The sequence below is a fragment of the Pelophylax lessonae genome (genome assembly GCF_965119305.1).
Source record: "Pelophylax lessonae genome assembly, chromosome: 4".
NCBI classification, from domain to species: Eukaryota; Metazoa; Chordata; class Amphibia; order Anura; family Ranidae; genus Pelophylax; species Pelophylax lessonae.
In genome coordinates, this window is record NC_138771.1 from 480,701,807 (window position 1) to 480,725,547 (window position 23,741).

At 40.4% G+C, this 23,741-nt stretch overlaps 1 protein-coding gene across 9 annotated transcripts in view; it reads right to left on the minus strand.

The window, feature by feature from the left end:
• The window catches only part of NTF3 (neurotrophin 3), a 184,916-nt gene that overhangs the window by 125,655 nt on the left and 35,520 nt on the right, over positions 1-23,741 (minus strand). For 3 of the 9 annotated variants that reach the window (XM_082255028.1, XM_082255025.1, XM_082255023.1), the window contains exon 1: positions 21,454-22,200. The exons of 1 other annotated variant lie outside the window; for it this stretch is intronic. Coding sequence is in view for 1 of the 8 variants with exons in the window: in XM_082255021.1 (XP_082111147.1) it covers positions 20,200-20,220 (21 nt within the window). In the remaining 7 variants the exon portion in view is untranslated. 5 more of the 9 variants (XM_082255029.1, XM_082255026.1, XM_082255021.1 and 2 more) reach the window with 4 other exon arrangements.

Genomic DNA, 23,741 nt, shown 5'->3' on the forward strand with positions numbered 1-23,741 from the left:
CATGAGAGCTGTGGAAGGTGACCTAGCAGAGTTGCTTTACTACAGCAGAGAAAAATCAGGTCACCATGCTGGCTGTGTAAAGCTGGGCACACACGCAATCTTTTTTCAGATCCCTGCATCCACACAAAGATGAGTGATGCAGGGATCCCTTCCACTGTTCTGTTTCATTCTGGCTTGTGCACTCCCCCACCCGCCACAATACACTGCCAATGGCTGCAAGTGCTGGTGGACCGTTGGTTACACCGGCTTCTATTGAATAGACAGTGGTATACATTTACATATGTTCCTGCTGAACCTAACGACTTTCAGCCGTCTCAAGAATTAATGGACAGAAATACAGATTCTTTGGCAGGTAATCAGCTTCTTTACAGTATATGTATTTCAGCTGTTTACCTGGAGTTCAGATGTAAGCCTGAAGAGAGAAAAAAAGGGGGAGAAGAACCCTCAAAAGTAATAAGGCTTTAAAGGCACCCACTATATAGGATACTTAGATGTATAAAAACATACAAAATTTATTGTAGTAACATAGTAGAAAAATGTAATTCATAAAAACCATTGCATGAATGAGTATGTACAAGAGTGCTAAACAACATGCTCCTGAACCAAATGAACCCATGAATAGCCCGACATATGCCAGGGTCTAATATCTGTTGACCACAGGGAAGAAACAACCTCCTATGTCCGGGTCAGAAGGCTTCTAATGTGTGAATGCCAATGGATCGCTTTTCAGATGTAAGCCTATGACCCTATATTTATAGGTAAAGTTGATTCAGAAAATATATGATTGCCTCCCGGGATATCAGGAAGGTTTTTTTGGATCGTGCTTTGCTGGGTTTTTCGCCTTCCTCTGGATCAACTGCGGGTATAGGATTGTGTATATGGGATTGTATGGTTGAGTCTTCTTTTTTGTTTTTTGTTGGTTGAGCTAGATGGACTTTTTCAACCTGACTAACTATGAACTATGACCCAAGTTTTGCATGGCAAGAGTACTACCTTGGCTATCATGCTGCTCCATGAAAATGAAAGACGCTTTCTTCTTAGCCACAAACTCTCAAGCCATTTACCCTTCCCTTGTGGGATAACTTTCTATCCTCCTGGTCTGGGGTAGGAAGAGGAGCACATTTGCATATCTTTGTAAACAAGCTTGCCCCTGTTAATGCAGCTGCAATATATGAGATACACATCTGCAAGCTTTTAGCAGCTTCCCAGGACTAATTAACATTGCTGGAATGATCCAAACCCAAGTTGATTTGTTCTAATGGCAGTAACTGACAGTGACTTTCGGAGTCTATCCATTAAGCTTAGAAAACTCCAATTAAAGCAGATGTTATTAATTGCTCCTCTTGCTACTATAAACTGTTAATTAAAGATAATAGCCTGAATTCTGGATTCCATAACAGACATGGGTCACACTCTTTACATTGACCACCATGGCTATTGTCGATCACCATCACAATCAAAGAGCATCCATATGGTTATTAAAAAGGTTAGTGTTGGCTCATTTTGCACTGTTATGCCTTTTATAAAAACTCAATAAAAACCATTTAAACTCAAAAAGGTTAGGTCAGCTGCAATTATATTCTTAGTTTTAAATAAAACACTCACTGCCTTTCTGCCTTAAATTATATTTGTGGGCAAAGAAAATATGCAGTATATATCTGCAATACACACACATTTCCCCATGTTTTATATGCTAAAAATGCTGGCCATAGGTGTGCGCAGGGAGTGTGCCAGGTGTGCCTGGGCACACCCTAATCACTACGTGCCGTGCTGATTCCCCCTACTGCCCAGGCTTCCCTGGTGTTGGCCCCCCTCGCCCCGCAGTGCTGCTGGCTTCCCTCCTCTCCTCTCCACCCAGCTGCTACGGGGGATGTTTCAGGATGGGTGGTGGAATGGGTCTTCCTTTTCTAAATTAACACAGTGAACACACTCACTAATTGTGTTCATTCATGACTAAAGCATAGTAAACTGAAGTTTGTGAATGAACAGGGAGCTGCTCAGCACAAAGCACTTCCCATTCATTCACTGTCCAGTGCAGCTGAGGCTGCAGAGAAAGGCATGTGTGTTTGAGCTTTGGGGTGTACACCCTAATGCTATAGGCTGCACACACCTATGAATGCTGAAAAGGTTGCTGTGCCAAAAATCCAGTGCGCTCCCAATTTCCTGCTTGGGACTTTAGTGCAACAGAGTGGTCCCCTAAACAGGAAGTTAGGATTTCTGACAAGGTCAATTGGTATGTTTCTTTAAGAGACAAAACATGGAAATGTGCATATATGGAAAAAACATATTGTACCTAATATTTTTTTTGGCCTGACATACACTTTAACCAAGTCACATGGAAAACATGGTATTCTGGCAGCACAAGCTGATTAGCTAAAATCTGGCATGCCCCCGTGCATTCATAGTAAGTTGCAGACCTCTAAATTTACAACACTGTTTTTAGTACAGTGAGCCTGGGGGTCCCATTCTGTTGGAGGTAGGGTTACTATTTAAACAGTTTTTTCCATTGAAATAAAAGGTTTCTTATGGGAGCCCCTCATGGGTGCATAAGTACAGGGTTCAATTAAAATTGATTAATTCCCTAAATATAGGCTTAATACAGGTGAAAAATTTCAAATCAAACTCCCTATGGGACTGCATGGTCTTCTGAAATGGCCTGACCAAGAACTGAGGGATCAGAAGTCTTTGATCACTCAATTCTCAGTCGTAGTGGTGGTGGGGGACAGCTGCAGCTGGGATTGGTGCTGCAGCCATATAGGTGAGTACGATAGTTTTTTGTTTTTTTCAAGCCATACTTCGCCTTTAAAACAAGCCCTCATTCTCGGCTGTAGTTATAGGCATTGTGGAGAAATTAATCTCCAAGGTTCACAAAGAAGACACTGAAATATTTTACTACTACTTTGTTTTGCTGCAGACTCTTGGCTGCCTGCCAGCCCTCTAAACGCATGACATTTTTTTTTTACCTGAAATTGAGTCTTCATTGAGATAGTTAAAGTTGAATTGAACTAAAGAAAAAAAAAAAGGCTAACAGGTAGGGTTTTTACGACCGAAAAGGCCCTATTGGTCCCTTCTGTCATAAATGCTTCTCCTTACCTGTACACTGAGCCACATATGCGCAGGTCAGCATATCTTTATGGCTCCCTACTGTGCCCTGATGATGTGACACCCGTGCACACATGGCCAGGTTCAAGCAGCCAGGTAGACACACTGCTGTATTTTGGCCTAGGCCGACAAGGCCTAGGCCTAGGGCGGCACTTTGTGGGGGGGCGGCAAAAAAGCCGCTGCCCTCGCATAAAAAAAAAAAAAAAAAAACGGTAAGCTCGTAAGCTCTGTGAGGCCCGTCTGCAGTGCGCCCGTCACTTTGCGTGCCGAGTCCCGCCTCATTGTCTGCTCCCCTGGTCCTTGCCTGCCTGTCACCGCCTCTTCCCACACACACAGTCTCCACTCTCCAGCTTTTAGTGAAGGGGCGTCGCCGCGTCAGGGCTCGTACAAGGGGTGGGCGGGAGGAAGGGCGCAGCGGAGGTGAAGTGCTGATAATGTGAGCACCACCTGCAAGGCTTTTGCATGCTTAGGGCTCGGGTTTAGTGTCAGCATCTTCTCTCTGCTTCTGTCCCCGATCGTCAGCCCGCCCACCACCAGCATTGCTTTAGAATTGCTTTAGAATTGCTCTGTGTGTCCAGGTTGAGTCCCGACGTTTTCTGCATCTTCTGTCCCCGCCCACCTCCTATCAGACCTGTAGTTAATGGTCTAGGGAAGTGCTATACATGGTGGGCGGGCCAGTGGGCGGGGATAGAGGCTGGCAGAAGATGAAGAAAATGTCGGGACTCATGGCAGAGCTAAGGATACTAAAGCAATGCAGGTGGAGGGCAGGCTGACACTCAGATGGGGGACAGAAGCAGATAGAAGATGCCCAGATTAAACCCAAGAACTCTGAGAATTACAGGTACAATGCAGTGATGTTCTGCTCTTTTCATCTGAGCACTGTGTACAGTATATGATTGATAAATAGGGGAGTACTCAGCAGAGGTATTTTATAAAGTGACTTTGTGCTATTAAGTAAAATATGTTGGAGGCACCTTGCTGTATGTATTTTCCTTTATGTCAGGTTCACACTAATGTGTTTGCTGTGACTCACATTTGCGCAGGCACAGCAGCACATTCATTTAAATGGACTACTGTATCTGCAGGAAACAGGTCCCTACACCTTTAGGAAAATGCAGCCGAAGGGAAATCGCATGGTGCAAAAGCACCATGCAGTGTCCCGCACCAAAAAATGTGCTGCATTTTCAGATGTGTGGGGGTGCCAATAAGAATAAATGGCAGCCTTGTGCATCTGTAAAAGAGCAGGGAATTTTTCCTGCAGGTGGTTGTGGGTGCGGGAATTGGTGCCATTTACACGCTGTCCCGCACATGCAACCACCTGTAACAGTGTGAACCTAGTCATGGGCTCATTTACACTTGCGGTTGGCAGGCAATAAAACATGCTGCTGAGCCTCATAATACAGCTCCCTATCACTCCTGCCAGAGGCAGCAGCTAGAGGTTTACAGATGCCACTGCTGCAATATTTTGATTTGCAGCAGTGGCAGGAATTATACCGCCCGTCACTTTCAGCATGCACTAACATCTGCTGAAGGCAACCTGTTCAAGTAAAAGAGGCCACACTGCAACCTCCCCGGAACTGCGTTAAATGCCTTTGTCTCAGCACAGTGCCACTATAGAGTGAGGGCAGACTGTCTTACCATGTGACATATCACATGACTGGAGACAAGACGACAGAGAAGCTGCCTTCACTCCCAGCGGGTGTCACACTGACACCGAGATGTGAATTGTGAATACACATGGGGGGGGGGCGCAGTTTGCCATCTTTGCCCAGGGTGCTGGATGGCCTTGTCCCAGCCCTGAGGGGCGTACATACTTGCCAGGGAGGGAGGGACTGTTGCCCCCATAGAGCGGCAGTGAGTGGCCAGACGGGATGCACCTCAATGTGTGGGTGGGGGCGGAGCCAAATGCTCCACCTACCCACCCTCCGCGTGGCGTGTAAGAGGGACTAACTTCTCCCCGGGACGGGTCTATCTATGTCGAGGAGGAGGAGAGAGAGGAGGAAAAGGGAACCCCCAACCAGGTCAGGACATCCAACAGCAGGTAGGAATCACAATTTTAGGTTACCACCCACTGCTATTGCTACAATTATAAATTAATAATTCCATTACATTTTTGCAGTAAATATATTTTTAACAAATATGGAGCACTTTGCAGTACATGAACTTTCACTGCATGTGAAATGGTAAATGAGTTTGCATTGGTTTCAGCATGTACACAAGTGCTCCATGCACGCTGAAATTAATGCAAACACATTTAACAGTTCACAGGCAGGGAAAGTTCATGTACTGCAAAGTGCTCCAAGCTTTAACCACTTCTGGACTGGAAGATTTTCCCCCTTAATGACCAGGCCATTTTTTGCAATTCAGGACTGCATTACTAACGGACAATTGCGCAGTCGTGCGACGCTGTACACTAAAAAAATTGATGTACTTTTCCCCACAAATAGAGCTTTCTTTTGGTGGTATTTGATCAACTCTGCAATTTTTATTAATTTTGTTATTAAAATTAAAAAAATCTAAATGTTTTTATCCTTTTAGGCCAATTTGGTTTCTGCTACATATTTTTGGTAAAAAAATCCCAATAAGTGTATTTTGATTGGTTTGCGCAAAAGTTATCACGTCTACAAACTAGGAGAAATGTCATTTTCATTTAATTCATTTTTTTTTTTACTAGTAATGGCGGCAATTGCGATTTTTAGTGGGACTGCAGCGGACAGATGGGACCTCTAACTGACATTTTTGACACTTTTGGGGGGACCAGTGACATTACTACAGTAATCAGTGCTAAAAATATGCACTGTTCCTGTACTAATGACACTGGCAGGGAAGGGGTTAACCCAGGGGTGATCAAGGTGCTAAATGTGAGCCTAGGGGGTGTTTTCTAACTGTATGGGGGGGGGGGGGACTTGTGAAATGACCACAGAGACATGCGATCCTAAATAGGAGGATCACAGGCGCTCTGTGATCATTTCAGAGAGAACAGTCTGCCGCGTGTACAACAGCTGACCGCTCTTCTCTCTCAGTGTGGATCGATCGCGGGGGCCCGGCGGCAATTGCAGCCACCGGCCCTGTGGATTGGCATCCCCGCTGCCTAGCGGGGGCCCCCAGGAGCACAAGCTTGCCCCAGGAGCGCTCCTGCGAAATGACGTACCCATACAAAACCACAAAATATACAAGTAGGCACTTTGTACCCACTTTTAAGGTACAGAGAGGAAGAGATGGAGCTCAAAAAAGGAAAAGGTGGAGCCTAATGAGGAAGGGGTGTGGTTTACAGATGACAGGGCGGGTCTGAAACATAATGGGGTGTGGCCTTCACAGGAAGGGGTGGGTCGTAGTTAAATTAGGGGGTGCACGGGTTTAGTCCGGCCTAGGGCAGCACAAAACCTAAATACACCACTGGGTAGACAGTGCCAGGAAGGAAGACTAGGAGAAGAATGGAGTGTATGTGAGTAGTGCTGACAATGCAGCGGGGGGGGGGGGGGGCATCGCTTGGCAGCTAAGTCTGCCATAATGTGCTCATATGGGGTACATTATAACTTAAAGTTCCTGGGGGCCAATCAAATACAAAATAGGAGAGTTTAATTCCACTTTAAGGACTTTCAAGCATGAATTACTTTAACAGTACAAGCAGCTAGAGAGGTCAGGGATGCCTTGTTTTAAAGCCCTTTTACTACTTGTCAAAAAAATGTAAACACTTTAACATCCATAGTCTAGGCACTTTAAACTATTACTGTTTTACTGCTACAGGGTGGCAGCTGTGCGCAGGGGGCGTGTGCGTGCCGCTCTTGTTGTGGTTATTCACTGGCACCCCCCGATCCTCGGGCAGAGACTCAGAACGGAGTTCTGCCTATGTAAACAAGGCAGAGTTCCATTCTGACCGGGGGGAAGGGACATGTATTCTGTGTTCCTGCAAAGCAGGGACTTAAATCCATCTCTTCCCCTAGTAAAAGCACCACACATAGAAAACACAAACACTGGTTAGGCACACATTTAACCCTTTGATCCCCCTGATGTTAACCCCTTCCCAGCCAGTGTCATTAGCACAGTGACAGTGCATATTTTTAGCACTGACCATTGTATTAGTGTCACTGATTCCCACAAAGTGTCATAAGTGTCAGTTAGTGTCCAATTGCTTGCCGCAATATCGCACTCCCGCTATAAGTCACTAATCACCGCCATTAAAAGTATAAAAAGATATATATATATAAATTCCAGTATGTATCCCATAGTTAAATGACACTCCAAAGTTCACGTAAACCAATCAATATACGCTTATTGGGATTTATGTTGCATAGTCACAATGTACAAAAACAAAATATTTCAGAAAAGCTCCACCTATTATCATTAAAAATCCATCCTTGGGTGACATTTCTTAGGCTGAGATGATGTCATCAGACTGAGGTAAAAGGAAGCAAAGCGCGCCTGGTGATTTCAGAGGCCATGCTTGAGGCTCCAATATTCAGAAAGTTGATTAGCATTGCATCACTATATAGTACATAATAATTTATGCACAACTGTCCAGAAGAGAAAACAAAATGATCTGTTTTGAAATCTATATGTTAAAGGGGATGTATCCCCAAAACATTTTGTTTTGGACAGTGTGGAAAGATTAAAGTCCTTGTCAAATTTTTACTGCTGTCTGTGTCCCCGCTAGGGGAGATTGATCATCTCTACTTGCCCTGGTGACCAGCCACAGGGATGGAAAATTGTGGGAAATAACACATTTTCGAGCTGGCAGCAGAGCAAAAGGTGAGGGAAAATCTTTCAAAGGAAACACTTTTTTTCTGGTGACAAGTGACTAAAGAAGGAAATATTCCATTTATCATATCATTCCATCTTGCAGAAATTTCCTTTCACATTGTGTTGCATCCCTGGGCCAGGGAGTGAAAGTGTTTGTAAACCCTGACATATACCCAGTGAAGTGACTGGCCTCATGTGATACACATATATGAAAAAAAAAATCCTCCAACAAGTTGTACCTGTTTTCTGCAGGAATCTCTTTTCTACAGTCCTTCAAATGCAGAACTTACACATCTTGTCTGAGCTTTAAGAAATCAGGGGATGGAGAGCTTATGTTACACTCAGAGCTCAGTGAGGAGAGCTGATTGGAGGGAAGGGACACACCCCTTCACATGGCACACAGATACAGAGATATCAGTCACTCAGCCACAGGCTGTGTGCTGGAGCTCTCTCCCCTGCCATTGTTTTACTGCTTGGTGTCAGGAAAACCTGTTAGAAGTGACTCATACAAATAGCAGAGGAACAAGTCAGCAGGCAGAAATGACACGGGCACACACTATAGGAGGATAAGCTTTGTCTAAATTTTATAACTACTTGAAGGCAAATCTCCCCAGCAAACAGACAGCAAACAATAAACTGAAAGAAGGTTTAAACATTTTGATTCTATCCAAAAATGAAAAATTGTTTAGGGCTGTACATACACTTTAAGCATGGCTTTGGACTGAGTAGAGAAATTACTACAAGCTAAGATACTTGCAAGCTTCAGGTTATACGTATAAAACGTCAGGGACAGTCACAAAAAAAATAAATAAATAAATAAATAAATAAATAAATAAAGAAAACAAAATAGATTCAAACCAAAAGAAGTGTTAGGCTCCTTTCACACATACGGACCGTTTGTCTGTTTTTCATTGATCCGTTGACAGATGAAAAACGGACATCAATGCATTCCTATGGAAAAACGGATGATTCGTTTTCATCCGCTTCCATCATTATCAGTTTTTTTGAATGGATGAAAGCCCTATTTTTCTTCCGTTAAAAAACGGATGTAAACTGACCAACGGTTCGTTTTTCACCCATTTTTGAGTTGGGAATTGATGTAAAAACAACTGATGAAAAAACTGATGAAAAAACGGACGAAAAACTGATGAAAAACAGACAAAAAACGTACGAAAAACAGATGAAAAATGGATGAAAAACGGATGAAAAAAATGGATGAAAAACTGATGAATACTTTATCCATTTTGACGTGACTGAACTGATGAACGGTCCGCATGCGTGAAAGGGGCCTTACAAGTAAAAAAAAAAAACATTAAAAGTGCTTAACAATTGTTTTAACTGGTTCTTGTCTTATATAGTTTCTCAGCTCACATTTCTTGCTTTTTAATGTGTTTGAAGGGTTCAATAGGGAAATTAATTTGAATAGCGCAGATATTATGGTAAAGGGTTACCGCAGACACTTGAGGTTTAAAGTTTGATTTCACTGTGGTCAATTTCAATTGAACTCAAGTGAATTGTGAATTGTAAACTATAACAAAGTTTTGTTTAAACTTCTCTAAGTCGGCTTACAAAATGGATAAAAAAGTATGCTTTATGTGCTTTTAGACCTGGCAAAAATAGCAAGCTGTTCTTCAACAAGGAATATAAACAGTGTAGACAAGTACATTGCAATAAAAAATATGCCATGCCTCGCTCTCTCACCTTTGCGGTCTGCTCGAAAAGCCAATAGGAATTCAGACATTGTGTTTGCATTGGGAGTTTGTTGACAGGAACCATCAGAATGGTTGCAGGTAAAGTTATGACTGTGCGAAGAATGAATTTTCATTATACAGTAAACTTTACTTTCTGCACTGAAATCCTATTGAAAAGTCAATGCTGATTGTCTTTCCCAGTCAGATGCATCCAGGCTCAGACATGTGTCCCTAGTAGCAGGTAACCCCGTGGTGTGTGGCTACATGTGAACAGTGAAGGCCGCTTTCAGCTTGTCAATAATTTTTACAGGAAAGCTGCCCCCACTATTCAGATGCACCTGTGTAGCGTACCCCCTAAAGAAGCCACAAGTAGAATGGGATCCCCCAACCTGCACAGCCAGCACACCAAATTTCCACAGGCACTCAGAGTCAGAAAACAATCTGACTTTGTTTTTTTTGTTTTTTTGAGGGATAATAACTTGGATAGGGATTGGAAATTATGGGATGTCCACTTCAGAACAACTTCAGGGACAACTCTACTCCTAGTCCTATATACAGTCTCTATATACACTCCACTTCTTCCTCCAGCACTCACTTGCTTGCAGAACTTAGCTGGCACACTGTAAAGATCTGACAACACATTCAGTCAGATTAGAGCAATAGCCTGTTATAGACAGAAACCCAAGGTCCCTTGGTTGAGTAGCAAAAAGTTGTGCCCAGCTCACATTCCTCCTGTGGTTACTGATCCCAGCCCCACCTTTTCTGGCACCGCCAACCCACCTGGCCACAGCTGCCCCTTTCACTAGCTTTCCAGGCTAACTTCTCCCCACAGTCCTCCAGAATGACTCTCACCAACCCACCCTGCCTACTCTCAGGAGATCTCCCGGACGTGCTGACCTGCTCCTGCTGTTCTCTCTTTGCTTCTGTGCCTCCAGGAAGAGATTCCTCCATGTGTTTTGGGGGATCCTTCCAGCACCCGAGCCCCAGGCCTGAAGTCAACCCCCCCTCAGACTAAGGGGGGCCTCAAGGGCCAACCACAGCCTCCTCAGCATCTCCATCTTACTCCTGACTCCCCTGCTGGCATGACCCATGCCTATTTATGAGCCGAGCCAGCCCCCTGCCAGCCCATTTGCTGGGGATTGACCGAGGCCCTTATAAAATATCACAGCAGCCCCTCCTTGTGTCCATCCACCAGTTCTGGAAGTTTCTACCAACTTCCAGACCGGGGTAAGTGCCAGAGAGAGCTGCTGGATGAGTCATTCAGCCTCCCTGAGTCGCTAAACCCTGACTCAGATTCACAACCCAGGCCTGGCTCTCAGCCAAGCCATTTTGCCTACATTAACAACTAACCTTTTTACACTAGTACACTAGCTAGAGGGTGCTACACCTGTTGTTCCAGCGGCAATAATCAACTGGTTATTGCTATTGGAATCCAGTGTATGTGAGTTAATGCCGATGTAAAGGGTGTCTAAAGGACTGTTTTATATCTAAAGCCAAAACTTATTTTTAGAATGTAAAAACATCAAAACTGTCAATTTTTATTGCTATCTGTGCCCCAATTAAGGGGATTTACCCATAGGGACAATGGCCACCAGGACAGAAGGCCATTCAAAATTCAAAATGTTAAGAAGGTCACCAGAACAGTGGCATAAGGGAGCTTTCCCACATTTCCTGTTTTGTCTCTAGGACAGGTAAGAATAGAAAATCCCCCCAATGAAACAAAGCTAGCAAAAAACATTATGAAAATCTTCACATGGTTTTAAGCAGTTCCTTCCTACCCTATCCAGATTAAAAAAACTGTTTTGGCTTTAGATAGACTTTAACTTTTCCTGGACATAAGAAATCAACGTGGGAGTAGGAATGCCAGAACTATAAAACAATCAGACTTTCCTTTGTGTCAAACTAATCAGTTTCAGACACTTTGGGTGGGCAAAAAAGATTACCGGGCAGGCAGGAATACAAAACCTGACCAGTGTGTGGAAGCTCAGTTGGTCCATTGAATATTCTGATGATAGGTTGGGGAGTGGTGTCCCAATCTCAACCATCGAGTGTGACAGGTATATGTAAATCACAAGAATGAGTGAGCTGAAATAAAGATAATGTGGCAATACAACCATGTACCTCTCCAAACCTTGTCTTGAGCCTTTGCTTGTAGAACTGCATAAATCCACCTGTCATGGCTTAGGGTAATTCCTATTGATACCACCCTGAAGTGCTCAATTCATTTTTCAAATGCACATTGGTAACAATATACTCAAATACTCGATGTAATCAAATTGTGTTGGATAAAGTGTGAAATGGGCAATGTAACAAAATCATTGCGTATTCATAGCACAAAAAGAAAAATCTATTCCATATGATACACTAGACATATTCTATTTCACCACTCCCAGTGGTTAAAAAGAACATTTAAAAGGACAAGGAAAACATTATGACTAACTCCAAAGAATAGAAAAATAGAATCAGGGCAATTTACTGGAGCAGCTGCGCATGTCAACCAATCAGCTTCTATCTATCACTTTTAAAGCTTAAGCGAACAAGCTGAAGATTGAAGCTGATTGGTTAAAATGCATAGCTGTTTCAGATTCTGTCTGCTCCAATTTTAGTAAATTCCCCCAAATGCTCTTTAAAAATCATGTCAGTGCTTATTAAAGGGTATAGGGTAGAACAAGTATTGTCACTATAGCAACAATTGTGATCATCATGACAAGTATTGTAAAACTAGTAAGTAGATGGCCTGAATTACATATTACACATACACTGCATTCAGAAGTGCACTAAATGGCTAAATCTTGGGTACCGCTAGCGAACTAATTCAATATTGTAACTGTTTGTTTGACATCTGTTAGGCCCCTGTCACACTAGCAAGTTTGACACTGGCCAGCTAATGTGCAGTGGAAACATTCAATGCACGTGTCGCTCCTTGTCAGCAAAGCATGGCTCCCTTGCTGACAAAAACACTGTAAAATGTAAATAGCTCACAAGAAAGCAAAGCCTCCATCATTCAGCTGCCAAGGAAGTGACATGTGCAGTCATATGAGTCATCTACTACCCTTCTGTGTCCTGCATTGCAATCCTGCTGCTGGCAGATTGATAGATTGCCAGTCTGACATGCCCCCTCACCTGTGTGGACCCCAATAGCAATTAAAGAGATCTTTAACCAAAATATTGTTTTCCTCTTTGGCCTCTTGCTTATTTGAAATTGCAGCTGTTTCAAGATACCCTAAAATTTGAGTTACTCAGGGCCTTCATTTTTCGTTGTCAAACCAAAAAGTTAGCTTAAGGCAACAGGTTTAGCGTGTTTGACCAGGCATCTATTGATGGACAAGTGTTTTTGACCCCATGTCCCCATGATTGTGACATTACTCGAGGTTCATATTCTCCCCTTTATAATCTTGGGTAGCTGACCTGTAATAAACCTGGTCAGTGTGTTTGCTTCATGCAAGACTGTGGAACCATTTGCGTTCTGATCCAGAAATGCGAGGAGTCAATGCAAAGGACTGTCCAGTCTGTTTGCTTATAACACATCAGTGACCCAGTGGTGGCGGGGATTTACAACAGCACTGCAGCATACATATACATTGGATGGTTATTCATACTGCTACATTTTTATTTATGTTACAATTGAACTTGTTGTTGCAATATGTTGCAACTTGTTATTTTGATACTTAAGCAGCAGCTGATTGGTCCCACCTAGCTTGCTGTTAATCTGACATCCAGTCATATCCTGGGAGGAAGGGATATCTCCTCTATTCAAATTGCTAAATTAAGTGCAGTTAACTTAAACACTTTTGCTATGCAGTGAAAAGCAACAGGTGCTCTTTAAAGCCTAATTACCTAACTACACCTTCCCTTAGCTCCCCCTTGCTGCTATGTTCAGCTGTCAGAAGTAAGGAAATGATCTGGTACTTTAAGGTATGGAGGAGCATGTGACTTATTCCACGTGACAGTGCATGTGCTTGGCAATTGGACCAGTGTTTTCACATGGGGGTGGGGTAACAGTAAGCTTTGACTGGAGAAAAAAACTTGAACTTACATAGGGCTGTCTTTTCTTGCCTTGAGTAATGTGGAATGGGAGAGAAAGAATGGATAAGATATAGGTTCACTTTAAAGAAAGTTGCTGCCTTCTTCTAAAAAGGCTAATAGCTTTGTTGTCATGCTGGTGTCTTCAAATCTTTTTGGATCACTGACATTCAAAAAGCATGAAGATCAGTTGTAACTTCATTTACTGCATGCTTCTTCTAGCCTATTGGCTCAGAATGTCTGAGTTCAGAGGATAAATAATACTGCCAAGAAAATAGCATTTTCACAAAGGGGACAACAATGGCAGGTTTCTACAAGCACAAGTTTTTTTTTTTTTTGTTTTTTAATTGAGTTTTTTTTTTTAAATCAAACAAGGTACTTCAGAACACCGGTTACTTTTGCTTCCAAAATGGGCATAACAGAGACAAAAAGATATATAGAATACAACCATATCATATTGCATGTTGAAAATATCATGCTAAACCAAGAGTGAATATTCATTCAATTGGGTAAGATCCTGTGTACTCTGGCTATATGAACCTGAATGTCGTGGACTATTTTGTCTATTCAAAAGGGACACAAAGAAAGCTAGTTAATGGAAAAGAAAGTAAGTAGGAAAAATATAGGTCCTGAAGAGGGAAAAAAATGTATAATAGGTAGGAGAACCAAGTAAAAAAAAGTAGTTCAAGTGGAATGAGGGGGGAAGGGAAAGAAGAGGGAAGAATTGGGGTGGTGTACACATACTAATTACAAGTTCAAGAGCTTGTCATATAGTGTAGTGAGCAATGAGTAGTCAAAGTTTGGAGACATTCAATGCATTATCCATGGTGTCCAGACTTTTTGAAATTTAGGAATAGGGGGTTGACTGACTAAAGGCAAATAAAATTGTTAACTTTGCAAGGGAAGTTGCACTTTGTGGGGGACTTTCTCCAGAAACTCTTGAGTAAATCAACTGTATTATAGAGTCACGTACTGTATCACAGAAAGTCTTTAATTAATCAGATTTTAAGACCTCTTCTGCTTAACTTGCTTTAACATTGGTGTAGCCAATTTCAATGCTTTAGCTAAGGTTTGCTTGGCAGCCATAAAGACAAATGTTTTAAGCTTAAATTAGGAGCTGGGGCACCTCTTTAATTTTAGATTTAACAAAGCCCCCCATAAATCTGTTTTAGGCAACCCCACAAAATGTGGAGGAGCAAGCCTATGTCTTTGCAACCCAAGAAGTGATAAGGAGAGGCCCCACAGACAAATTTGGCCAACCTCTGGGGCACCATGCACCTGCTCAATAACAGCTTATCATTGGCCTCAATGACCTTTGAGTTTATGGAGCAATGGTGTCCCAGATTTGACTCTATTACAATGGGTCTAAATGTCTATTTAGGTCTCTCTCTCAGTATTCCTATATAGGGTAAAAGCTAGAAATGAGTTGGGCATTAGGCCTCCAATAAAGACAGATCTATTGTATAGTTGATAGAAAGCCTATGCCTTCGGAGCCTTGTAGACTAAAGTCTTTGAGGAGATTGAGGAGCTATGTGCTGAAGAAGTGACGTTACTATTAATTTGTAGGTAATGAAAGATCTCTGAAAAGGGTCATATTTGCTTTTTTGTAAGAAACAAATGGTAAACAGATAAACCATTTCTGGGGAGAAATAGTTATATTTGCACTACAGGCCGCACATGATCCAGTGCTGGAATTGTCTGGGTTCGAAAAATCATTGGGAAAAGTCTGGATTATGTACTAGAGTTGCTAGTGGAAGATGCAGAGAAATTAGTTTGCTTCAGTATTTGACTGTTTCCCATAATTTTAGAGCATGCTTAAGAATGGAATTATGTATGTTTTTAGTGGGATGGCAGGGTCCATTGTATGGTATCAATGGCAGTGGTTGCAGTTACCCCTTTCTCCAGCCTGAACTAGACAGGGATGAGCACAAGATTTTTTTTTTAAAGGGCAACTAAAAAAGAAGAGTGTTTGGATTTTTGTTCATCAAAGACTGAAGTGGTGTCTGTTCTCTGTATTTATTAATGGCCACCATCACCCTTGACAGAGGTTGATAAGTTCAATATTTTATAATATTCCAGTTTCAGCCTTTATTTTCCTGATTCGTGGAGCTTTAAGAATGAATCCCATATCAAAGATTAAGACATATGCTGTACATCTATCATTATTATGTGCCATAATTTTTACCAACCAGAAATCTGTGCTCACTCTTTTGTCCAGTCTTCTGTAGCAGACAGAAGTACAAAGTTGTCAGGTAATTTGCAATCATAAGGATGGCAAAATAGAAAGGTTCAAGGAAACTGAAAGCTACTATGATAATTGATAATGTATCTGGTTCACCCAAAGATAAACAACAACCTTACCACAAAAATCTATAGTTATAGTATCCAATCGTAGATACCAAGAGCCTGGTCATAGTTAATTCCAAACATGTTTAGTTACATTAATAACCATCTTGGAGACCTGTTAATCTTTTACTGCAAAACACTTAAAAGATTGGACTTTTTGCCAGTAGTATCAACCAACTGCTACTGCTAGATCACTTCATGCTGGCCACTTTTGCAGGTGTAGCTATGTAAAACATTACAAATAAGTGCCTATACTGTTTAAAATCCCATAATACACTGTCTCACCCTCCCCTACACATGCCCAGTTGCTCTCTATTTTTAGGCACTGTGCCAAATTTGTAGAGGCCAATCTGCTGACAGCCTAAAGATTTAATGCTGCTCAGGGGCTTCAGCAAAATGGCAGCCTCTGGCAAAAAGAATTACGAGTAATGCTGAAGGCAATATACAGCACACACTAATTTTGGTAGCATAAATATTTATGTGGAATGTATGTGCCTTGCTAAAGAACATTCATTTTGATCAAGAAGTTATGGGTAAAATTCCACTTTAAACAAGTTAGGACCAAGGTAATAAACACAATAAATAAAACCTGCTGCCAGCTTTGGATTCCCATATACAAGGATAGAACCACTGAAAGTGCCCCTACTTTAGGGCCCAACGAGGTTTCTTTTGCTAAATACTAAATGCAAGTCTATGGAATGGGAGCTGTATGTAATTTTCTAAACCAAGCTTTGGTAGGTCATGGTTTGATATGGTAGAAATCAACACTATGAGGAATGGATGTAAGACTTAAGGAGTGCTAAGGTTTGATCAAAGAGGAGATGTGTTCTGACTACAAGCAAAGAAAAGAAGCTTAAATATTGACTTTACACCAGGGTTTTAACAAAACTAGGAGATGGCCTTGGCCATCCTGTATCACAACAGAGTTTTCCTGCCTTTTACCTTCTGACAGTTCAAAAATTCAGCCTAAAAATTTACCATGGCTATCAAAGGCTGGAATCATACCCTTGTGTGCATATTTTTACATGTGTTATGAATAGGCCCCATGATGTGTGCAGATGCATAAAAAAACATATGTCCACGCATCAAACCTATGTGAATTAGCACCATTTAAAACATTGGCTTCCTGTGTTTATGTAATAACGTGCTAGATGTGCATGCATAGGTGTGAAGGGGATCAAAATGGAGACTTTTTCTCAGGAAAAAGTGGTTTGCTGTCAAGAGTTTCTGTTATAAGATTCATGACAGGTACCCTGGATATGCAGACTGTCAAAGGCAAGAAAAGCAAGGCAAGTAGACCTGGAATTACTGCTTGCTTTTGTTCAACTCTGATCTTCCCACATACTGTATTTATATAAAAATGTACAAACAACATATAGACTACAGTATATGGAGCAGCAACAGGGCAAATCAGAGACATCAAAGACATCTTCGTGATTGCAGTGGAGGTGTATGAGCCATTATGGAAAGCAACAAAGTCACATGATTGTCTACTTGCACTTTATAGTGTGTCCTTATTGCATGGACACACCCCCAATAAAGTAGAAATGCACCCAGAAGTTTTCAACATCTGTAATTTTGATATACAGCAGAGGTGTACGACCAATGGGGAACCAGCATCAGTTTATTAACCCTCTGGTTTTCAGCTATGCAATGCACTGCATGTTTTATGACAATTAGCAAGACAAAACTAGGGTCCAACTAACAAAATACTAAGACTTGGGTCTCAACAAACCTGACGTTTGACCACAACTTTATGCGGTGTAGATTTTATGTACTCATTTCAAAAATATTCAAAAATAGTTTAGAACAGGTAAACAAGCAATGGATAACTTTCATTGTTTTAATTAGAGTGTATCACTTAACAATGATTGTCTAATGAATATCATAGGGGCTATTCATTCAATTAAAGATGTTGTAAAAAATAATATACACCAAAATTATTTTTAATTTTGAGATAGAGAAGGAACGATTTGAACCCCTGGGTTTTTACTCATCTCCAGACATTTGTTAGGAAGCTTTCCCTCACTTTCCTGTTGACAAAGATTGGAACCCCTGTTGGGTTTTTACTGCTATCCAATGGTTTGTTAGAAAGCTTTCCCCCACTGTCCTGTTGACAAAGCTTTTACCAGACAGGAAGTGAAGGAAAATCTAAAACATCAACAGACAGAAAAAAAGTATTATTTTTAGTAGGATGGGGAAGGGTAGAACTACATGAGCGTTTTATTGCTTTCTTTGCCCCTGTTGCAGATTTTCTCCTTCTTCCAATCTGGTAAAACCATGGTCACTGGGACAGAGAGAAGGTTAAGTAAAAATATATTTAACAAGGCCTCAGATAGCAGTAAAAAATAAAGGTACTAACCCTTCCCTATCAAAAATAATATTAAAGGGCCAAACCTTCATTCCATTGCTTCATACCACTCCATCTGGCAGTACAACACCTGTTAACAAACCTGCCGGTATTAACATTTACCAGTAGTTAATGTACTGTAAAGGGCCTGATTGCATTTTAAAGGGGCATCCAATAAAGTTAGTTCTGAAAAGACTTCCTCTGCCAAATACATGGCCACTCCCCTGTTACTCCCATCCTCTGCCACCAGACATACGTTTTGCCATATTTTTAGCAGATTACAATTCAAGTTGTATAAATGATTAAAGTCTAATTCCAAAAAAGTATAAAAAAAAAAAAAACAATTCATTTTAATAATTTGATTTAAATCGGTGAGCAGTATGAAAAACTTGAAGATTTAATTCTTACAACCTGTCAGCCAGCAAATTAGGAAACAGCACAACTCCAGATCACTAGTCTAAGAATAAATAAACACATGACACAATTTCCACACACTGTAGAGTGCTAGTGACTACATCACACTATCCGGTACAATCCTATTAGTGGAGAATTACTAAAGGAGATTCCAGCACAGTGTATGCCCACAGCCTTAAATTATATCATTGAGAAAATTAAAAAAAAAAAAAAAAGAATTGCAAGCCAAGTCAACGTATGGAATCCTCACGTTCAAGTTAATGATTGCAAAAACACTTACATTTCATTTAATGGTTTTCCAAGCCAGCAAGGTAATTAGTTGAAATCATTCATCGTTATTACACTCCTAGCTTCCCTTTAGCACTTAGTCATAATAACCATCTATTATGCCCATGCATGTAGCAACAACTGTACCATCACTCAAAAATATAATTGTGCATGCCAAAGATTTCACACTTCCAGTATTTTTTTATTTTTTTTATAAACTTGCCATGCTACCTTGCAATCAAAAGTGTTATATTGATCGCTAAACACTGATGACATTGGTTACACAACCATTCTGCATAAACTGATTCTAAACAGGCATGGAGCATCTAACAGTGATCTGGCCCTTGAGCAACCAAACTATAATGCACTATATCTATGCACAACCTTAGCTGCTGCCCAGATGGCAAACCTTAAATGCCAGTTTACAATGTCCTGCACAGCTGTGAATTATTCTTGCAAATTTACTTCTTTGCCATTAAACAGAAAAAAAAAAAATGAATAACATTTCAGAGTATTTTTTCTGTAATAATATTTAGGTAAAAAGCTTTTTTAACGAAAATCCTGCAATAAAACAGTTTGACATGTCCCCAAGAAACAGGAGGTTATTTTTGGATACCACACTCTATTAAGTAACAGTTTATGCCTGTGGAAATGGTATGTTCAGAATTAGTATACCCTAGAGATTACTGCAATAGTAAATAACCTTATCACGGCACTCCACAAGAACACTTACAGTATCCAGCACATGTGGAACTGCGTGTTATTAAAAAAAAAAAAAAAAACACCCATAGAAACAATGGTGGCAAATGTGTAGCTAAGCTGGAAGCTTAAGTGCATTACCTGAGCAGGAAAACAGAGAAAGAAAAGACATTTTGACTGCTTTGTCAAGAGCTAAAATTTGCCTCTGGGGTATAAAAGGTCTGTTAGAGCTAGTTCTACATTCCTTTGAACTAAAAAAATGATTTTCTCCGGTCTTTAAAATATTTTTCATTTTTCTCACCGACTTCTCCTTAACCCAAGAATATGTCCTCTTAGTCTTAGCAGTGACATCAATTGCAAGAAAGAAAAAATTGTTTTTTTTTTTTTTAAATCTAGACTATCTACATTTTATATTATTGATTTAAATTTCAACTTTTTTTTTTTAAAGTTCTAATTTAAAGTATGAATTCAATAGATGCATTGAAGTTTAAAATTCCAGAACCCCCTAGTTCATGCCTGTTCTCTGGTCTGCACATTGCCTTCCAGATCATAGGTATTTTGTCTTACCGTGGCGGTTGGATTAACCATGGCATCCGCACCAGTCTGTGAAGAAACATGAAGTTGTAGTTTTCTGCAAGTCTATTCATTCAGAGTTGAGAAAAAAAGAAGTTGACTTTTGCTAGCTTTGTACGAAGATTTCTGAGTTGCTCTATGGGTGAGGAGTCTTAAAACTCTGAGTCTTGTGAACATAATCTGCTCGATTATACCAAACCAGCCCAGCCAGATGGCTTGGTGCTCTGCAAAGTAACCCTTTCCCTTCTGACTGCTTGTGTGATACTGTATCACAAATTCACACGGTTTTACACCAAAAAAGGGGTAAAATTTGATATTGATATGATTTAATTTCAAAATGTGTTTTTTACCTTAGGGGCAAATAATAAAATAAATAAAAAAAAGAAATAAAATATTTGCATTTTACTACGGTTTTTTTTCTGAATGATGTAAGGAAATTATCAATGGGATATTGTACAAACTGATGTATTTTTTTTTAACTATTACATATGTTTACGATAAATCAGATTGCAGACACAAAAAATCAGTTACACAGTATACACACCTGTTTTAAAGAATAGGAATTGGGGAAGCCGAAGTAGGACTTGAGTTTTTTTCCTTTTTATATCATATAGGAAAAAGTTAAAATAGGTAAAGATGAGCCCTGTAACCCTGCTCCAATCTGAATTGCTAATGATGTTTTAAAAAGGATATGTGATATTTAAATTTATTAGCAAAAAAGTTTAACTGCGTTTTACCTAAAACCTGTGATGTACCCAAATCACAAAGAAACACAAATTTTACTATGACCTCATACGGGCAATCTACTTTTGGGTGTGTGGCAAAAAGTGCCAGCTAATGCAGTATATCTAAAAATTATGACAAAACTGCAACCTCTATTTTATGCCACCTTTTCATTGATGAGGCATGAACAAAATTATACTCAGGTTACCTAGATTCTACAAACATAAAAGCCCTTATCTCTAAAAGCATCAGAGTACTCTAAAGAAACTTCTGTGCGTGTCAAAATATACATGTGTTAGTATCAGTTGAATAGCATTGATGACATGTATATTCTTGCATTGGTTAAGTGGACCTTCAAATACCTTTTAGAGACTGAAAGCATTAGGTTACAATGAAATTAGGAGCAGTTCCTTCTATTCCACTTTCCCCAAACTCCTTTTGTTCCTCTGTATATCCATCTCCAGTTTCCCCCCTTTTTTTTTTTTTTTTTGCATCTTCAAATATCTTTTGCCATTTTGACCCTACCTGTTTCCTCTTTTCAGGAAATCCTAAACCCTCTTCTGGGTCTAGGTTTCGCAGTAGGGTAAATTTCACTTTGAATCAGAAGAGCTCTCCCAATCAGATGAAGTAGACAAAAAAGCTTGAAAAAAATCTTCTCTATACAAATTGCCCTTGTCTGATCATCCCTCGCTGGTAGACCTGTTGTCACGACTGGAGGCTCACAGTCAGATGGAGAAGAGGTATCAAACACAAGCTCCTCGGTGTGAATTCGTTCAGAAAACGGCTTCTCAGTAGCTTGCAAAGTCAATGGTCTGAGCATTTTTCTGAGTCCTCAAAAGTTGAAAGAACAAATAGCGAACAGGGCAAAGATTTTCCAGCGTAGCGAGATTGACTCCTCAACATGAGTCCTAACAACCGATCAGGGAGTTTAGACAAGCCAAGTTAAACTTGCTGCTGTGAAAGAGGTGCCTGGCAAGTCTCAGATAATGTTTTCCCACTGGAATACACCACTCCCTGGGTTGTGAGTGACAGATTAAGCCATCCAATGCAGAGTTTGTAGTGAGAGAGGACTGCAGCCCAGCAAAAAGAGCAAAAGTCACCATGCGTTGGTGGCAACCAGAAGAGTTAAATCAAGCAGAGATAAGACACAGCTATGAACCTCTTTCATATCACCAAGCATTACGAAAATCTGGCTAAGTAAAGCAGTGTACACAGCTCATAGCTATTACAGCTTCCTCCAGGGAGAAACAAGGACCAGAAGAGGCATGCTATTGCATTAGGATCATTTGGAGGTGGAGGGTGGGGGGGGGGGATCATTCATGAGCATAAGTGTGTCCGTGTGTCTGAGCAAGGGGAACAAGTACGTGTGTACTGTACACATTTGCATGCAAACAACACGCCTTGTAATTTGAGATCTGACAGCTTTATCTTGCCAAATATGCACAGAGAACAAAAAAAGTCAAGAAAAATGTTTCTAAAACAGAACAGTCTTAAGAACAGCGGACCAATTTCAACACGAAACGTGTATTGCGTTTTTTTCAACATTATTTATCTTTGATCTTACAAGAAGCATATGTTATCTCTTTAGAATCGATTCTGGGTTTTATTTTTTGGTTTGAAAAGATGCAGATTTTAATTTACAATCAGTTTCAGTAGGAATGGTAACCAGAAGAGCGAAAAAAAAATTATTTTTTGCAAATAAACTAGAATGTCATTTTGCATGTGATTAACTACAAGACTGATAGGCTGTGGAGAGACAGCTAAGACGTGTTATAATCCAGATCCGATTGAGCTTGGCCCTTCCTCGGGAATTAACTTTGTTATATTTTTAGGCACCCAGGGCTAACAGTGTCAACAAACATAGAACACAGAGAACATGAACTAAAGTAATCAAATTTTACTACATATTTCACTGCCATTTTTGGAAGGAAGGTGCTGTAAAAACCGGGTGCCTAAATTCATTGATTTGCTAGAAAAATAACAAAGGATGGTTGTATGTTTTGTGTTCTAGTTTACACAATTTATGTAGCATGCATTGCAGAAAAAAATTGCCAGTATTAAATATATTAATGTAAAGCTCATCCTTTGGCTTTTGCAACAGTGCCACTCTGTGGCTGGAAACAAAAAAGTAATGAAGGAAAGATTATATAAAGGACCAAGCAGAAAGAGAGCACAGTATGGAAGGAAAGAAAGAAAGAAAGAAAGAAAGAAAGAAAGAAAGAAAGAAAGAAAGAAAGAAAGAAAGAAAGAAAGAAAGAAAGAAAGAAAGAAAGAAAGAAAGAAAGAAAGAAAGAAAGAAGGAAAGATTCTTTAAAATAACTTTGAAGAGTATATATTTTAATATTTTAAAATCTCAAGCCAAACTCATGCTTGTAAACAAAAGGGTTAATACGTATCTCTTCTGACCTGTTAATATCTGTTCTTTTTAGGAGCTGCATCTCTTGAACACCTGGTTGGTACACTTCTGGGTGTTTTGGATGCCTGGTGTCTAGTGATGAGCCGAACACCCCCCGGTTTGGTTCGCACCAGAACACCGCGAACAGAGGAAAAGTTTGTTCGAACTAACCCCATTGAAGTCTATGGGACTCAAACCTCGAAAATCAAATGGCCTAATTTTGAAGGCTTAAATGCAAGTTATTGCCTCAAAAAAGTGTATGGGAGTCCGGGTACTGACCTGGGGAATACGTAGCAATGAAAAAAAAGTTTTTAAAAATGATTATTTTTAAAGGAGCATTGATTTACTGATTTTAATGAGGCTTAAAGTGAAACTATAAAAATGAAAAATTCCTTCAAATATCGTGCCTGGGGGGTCC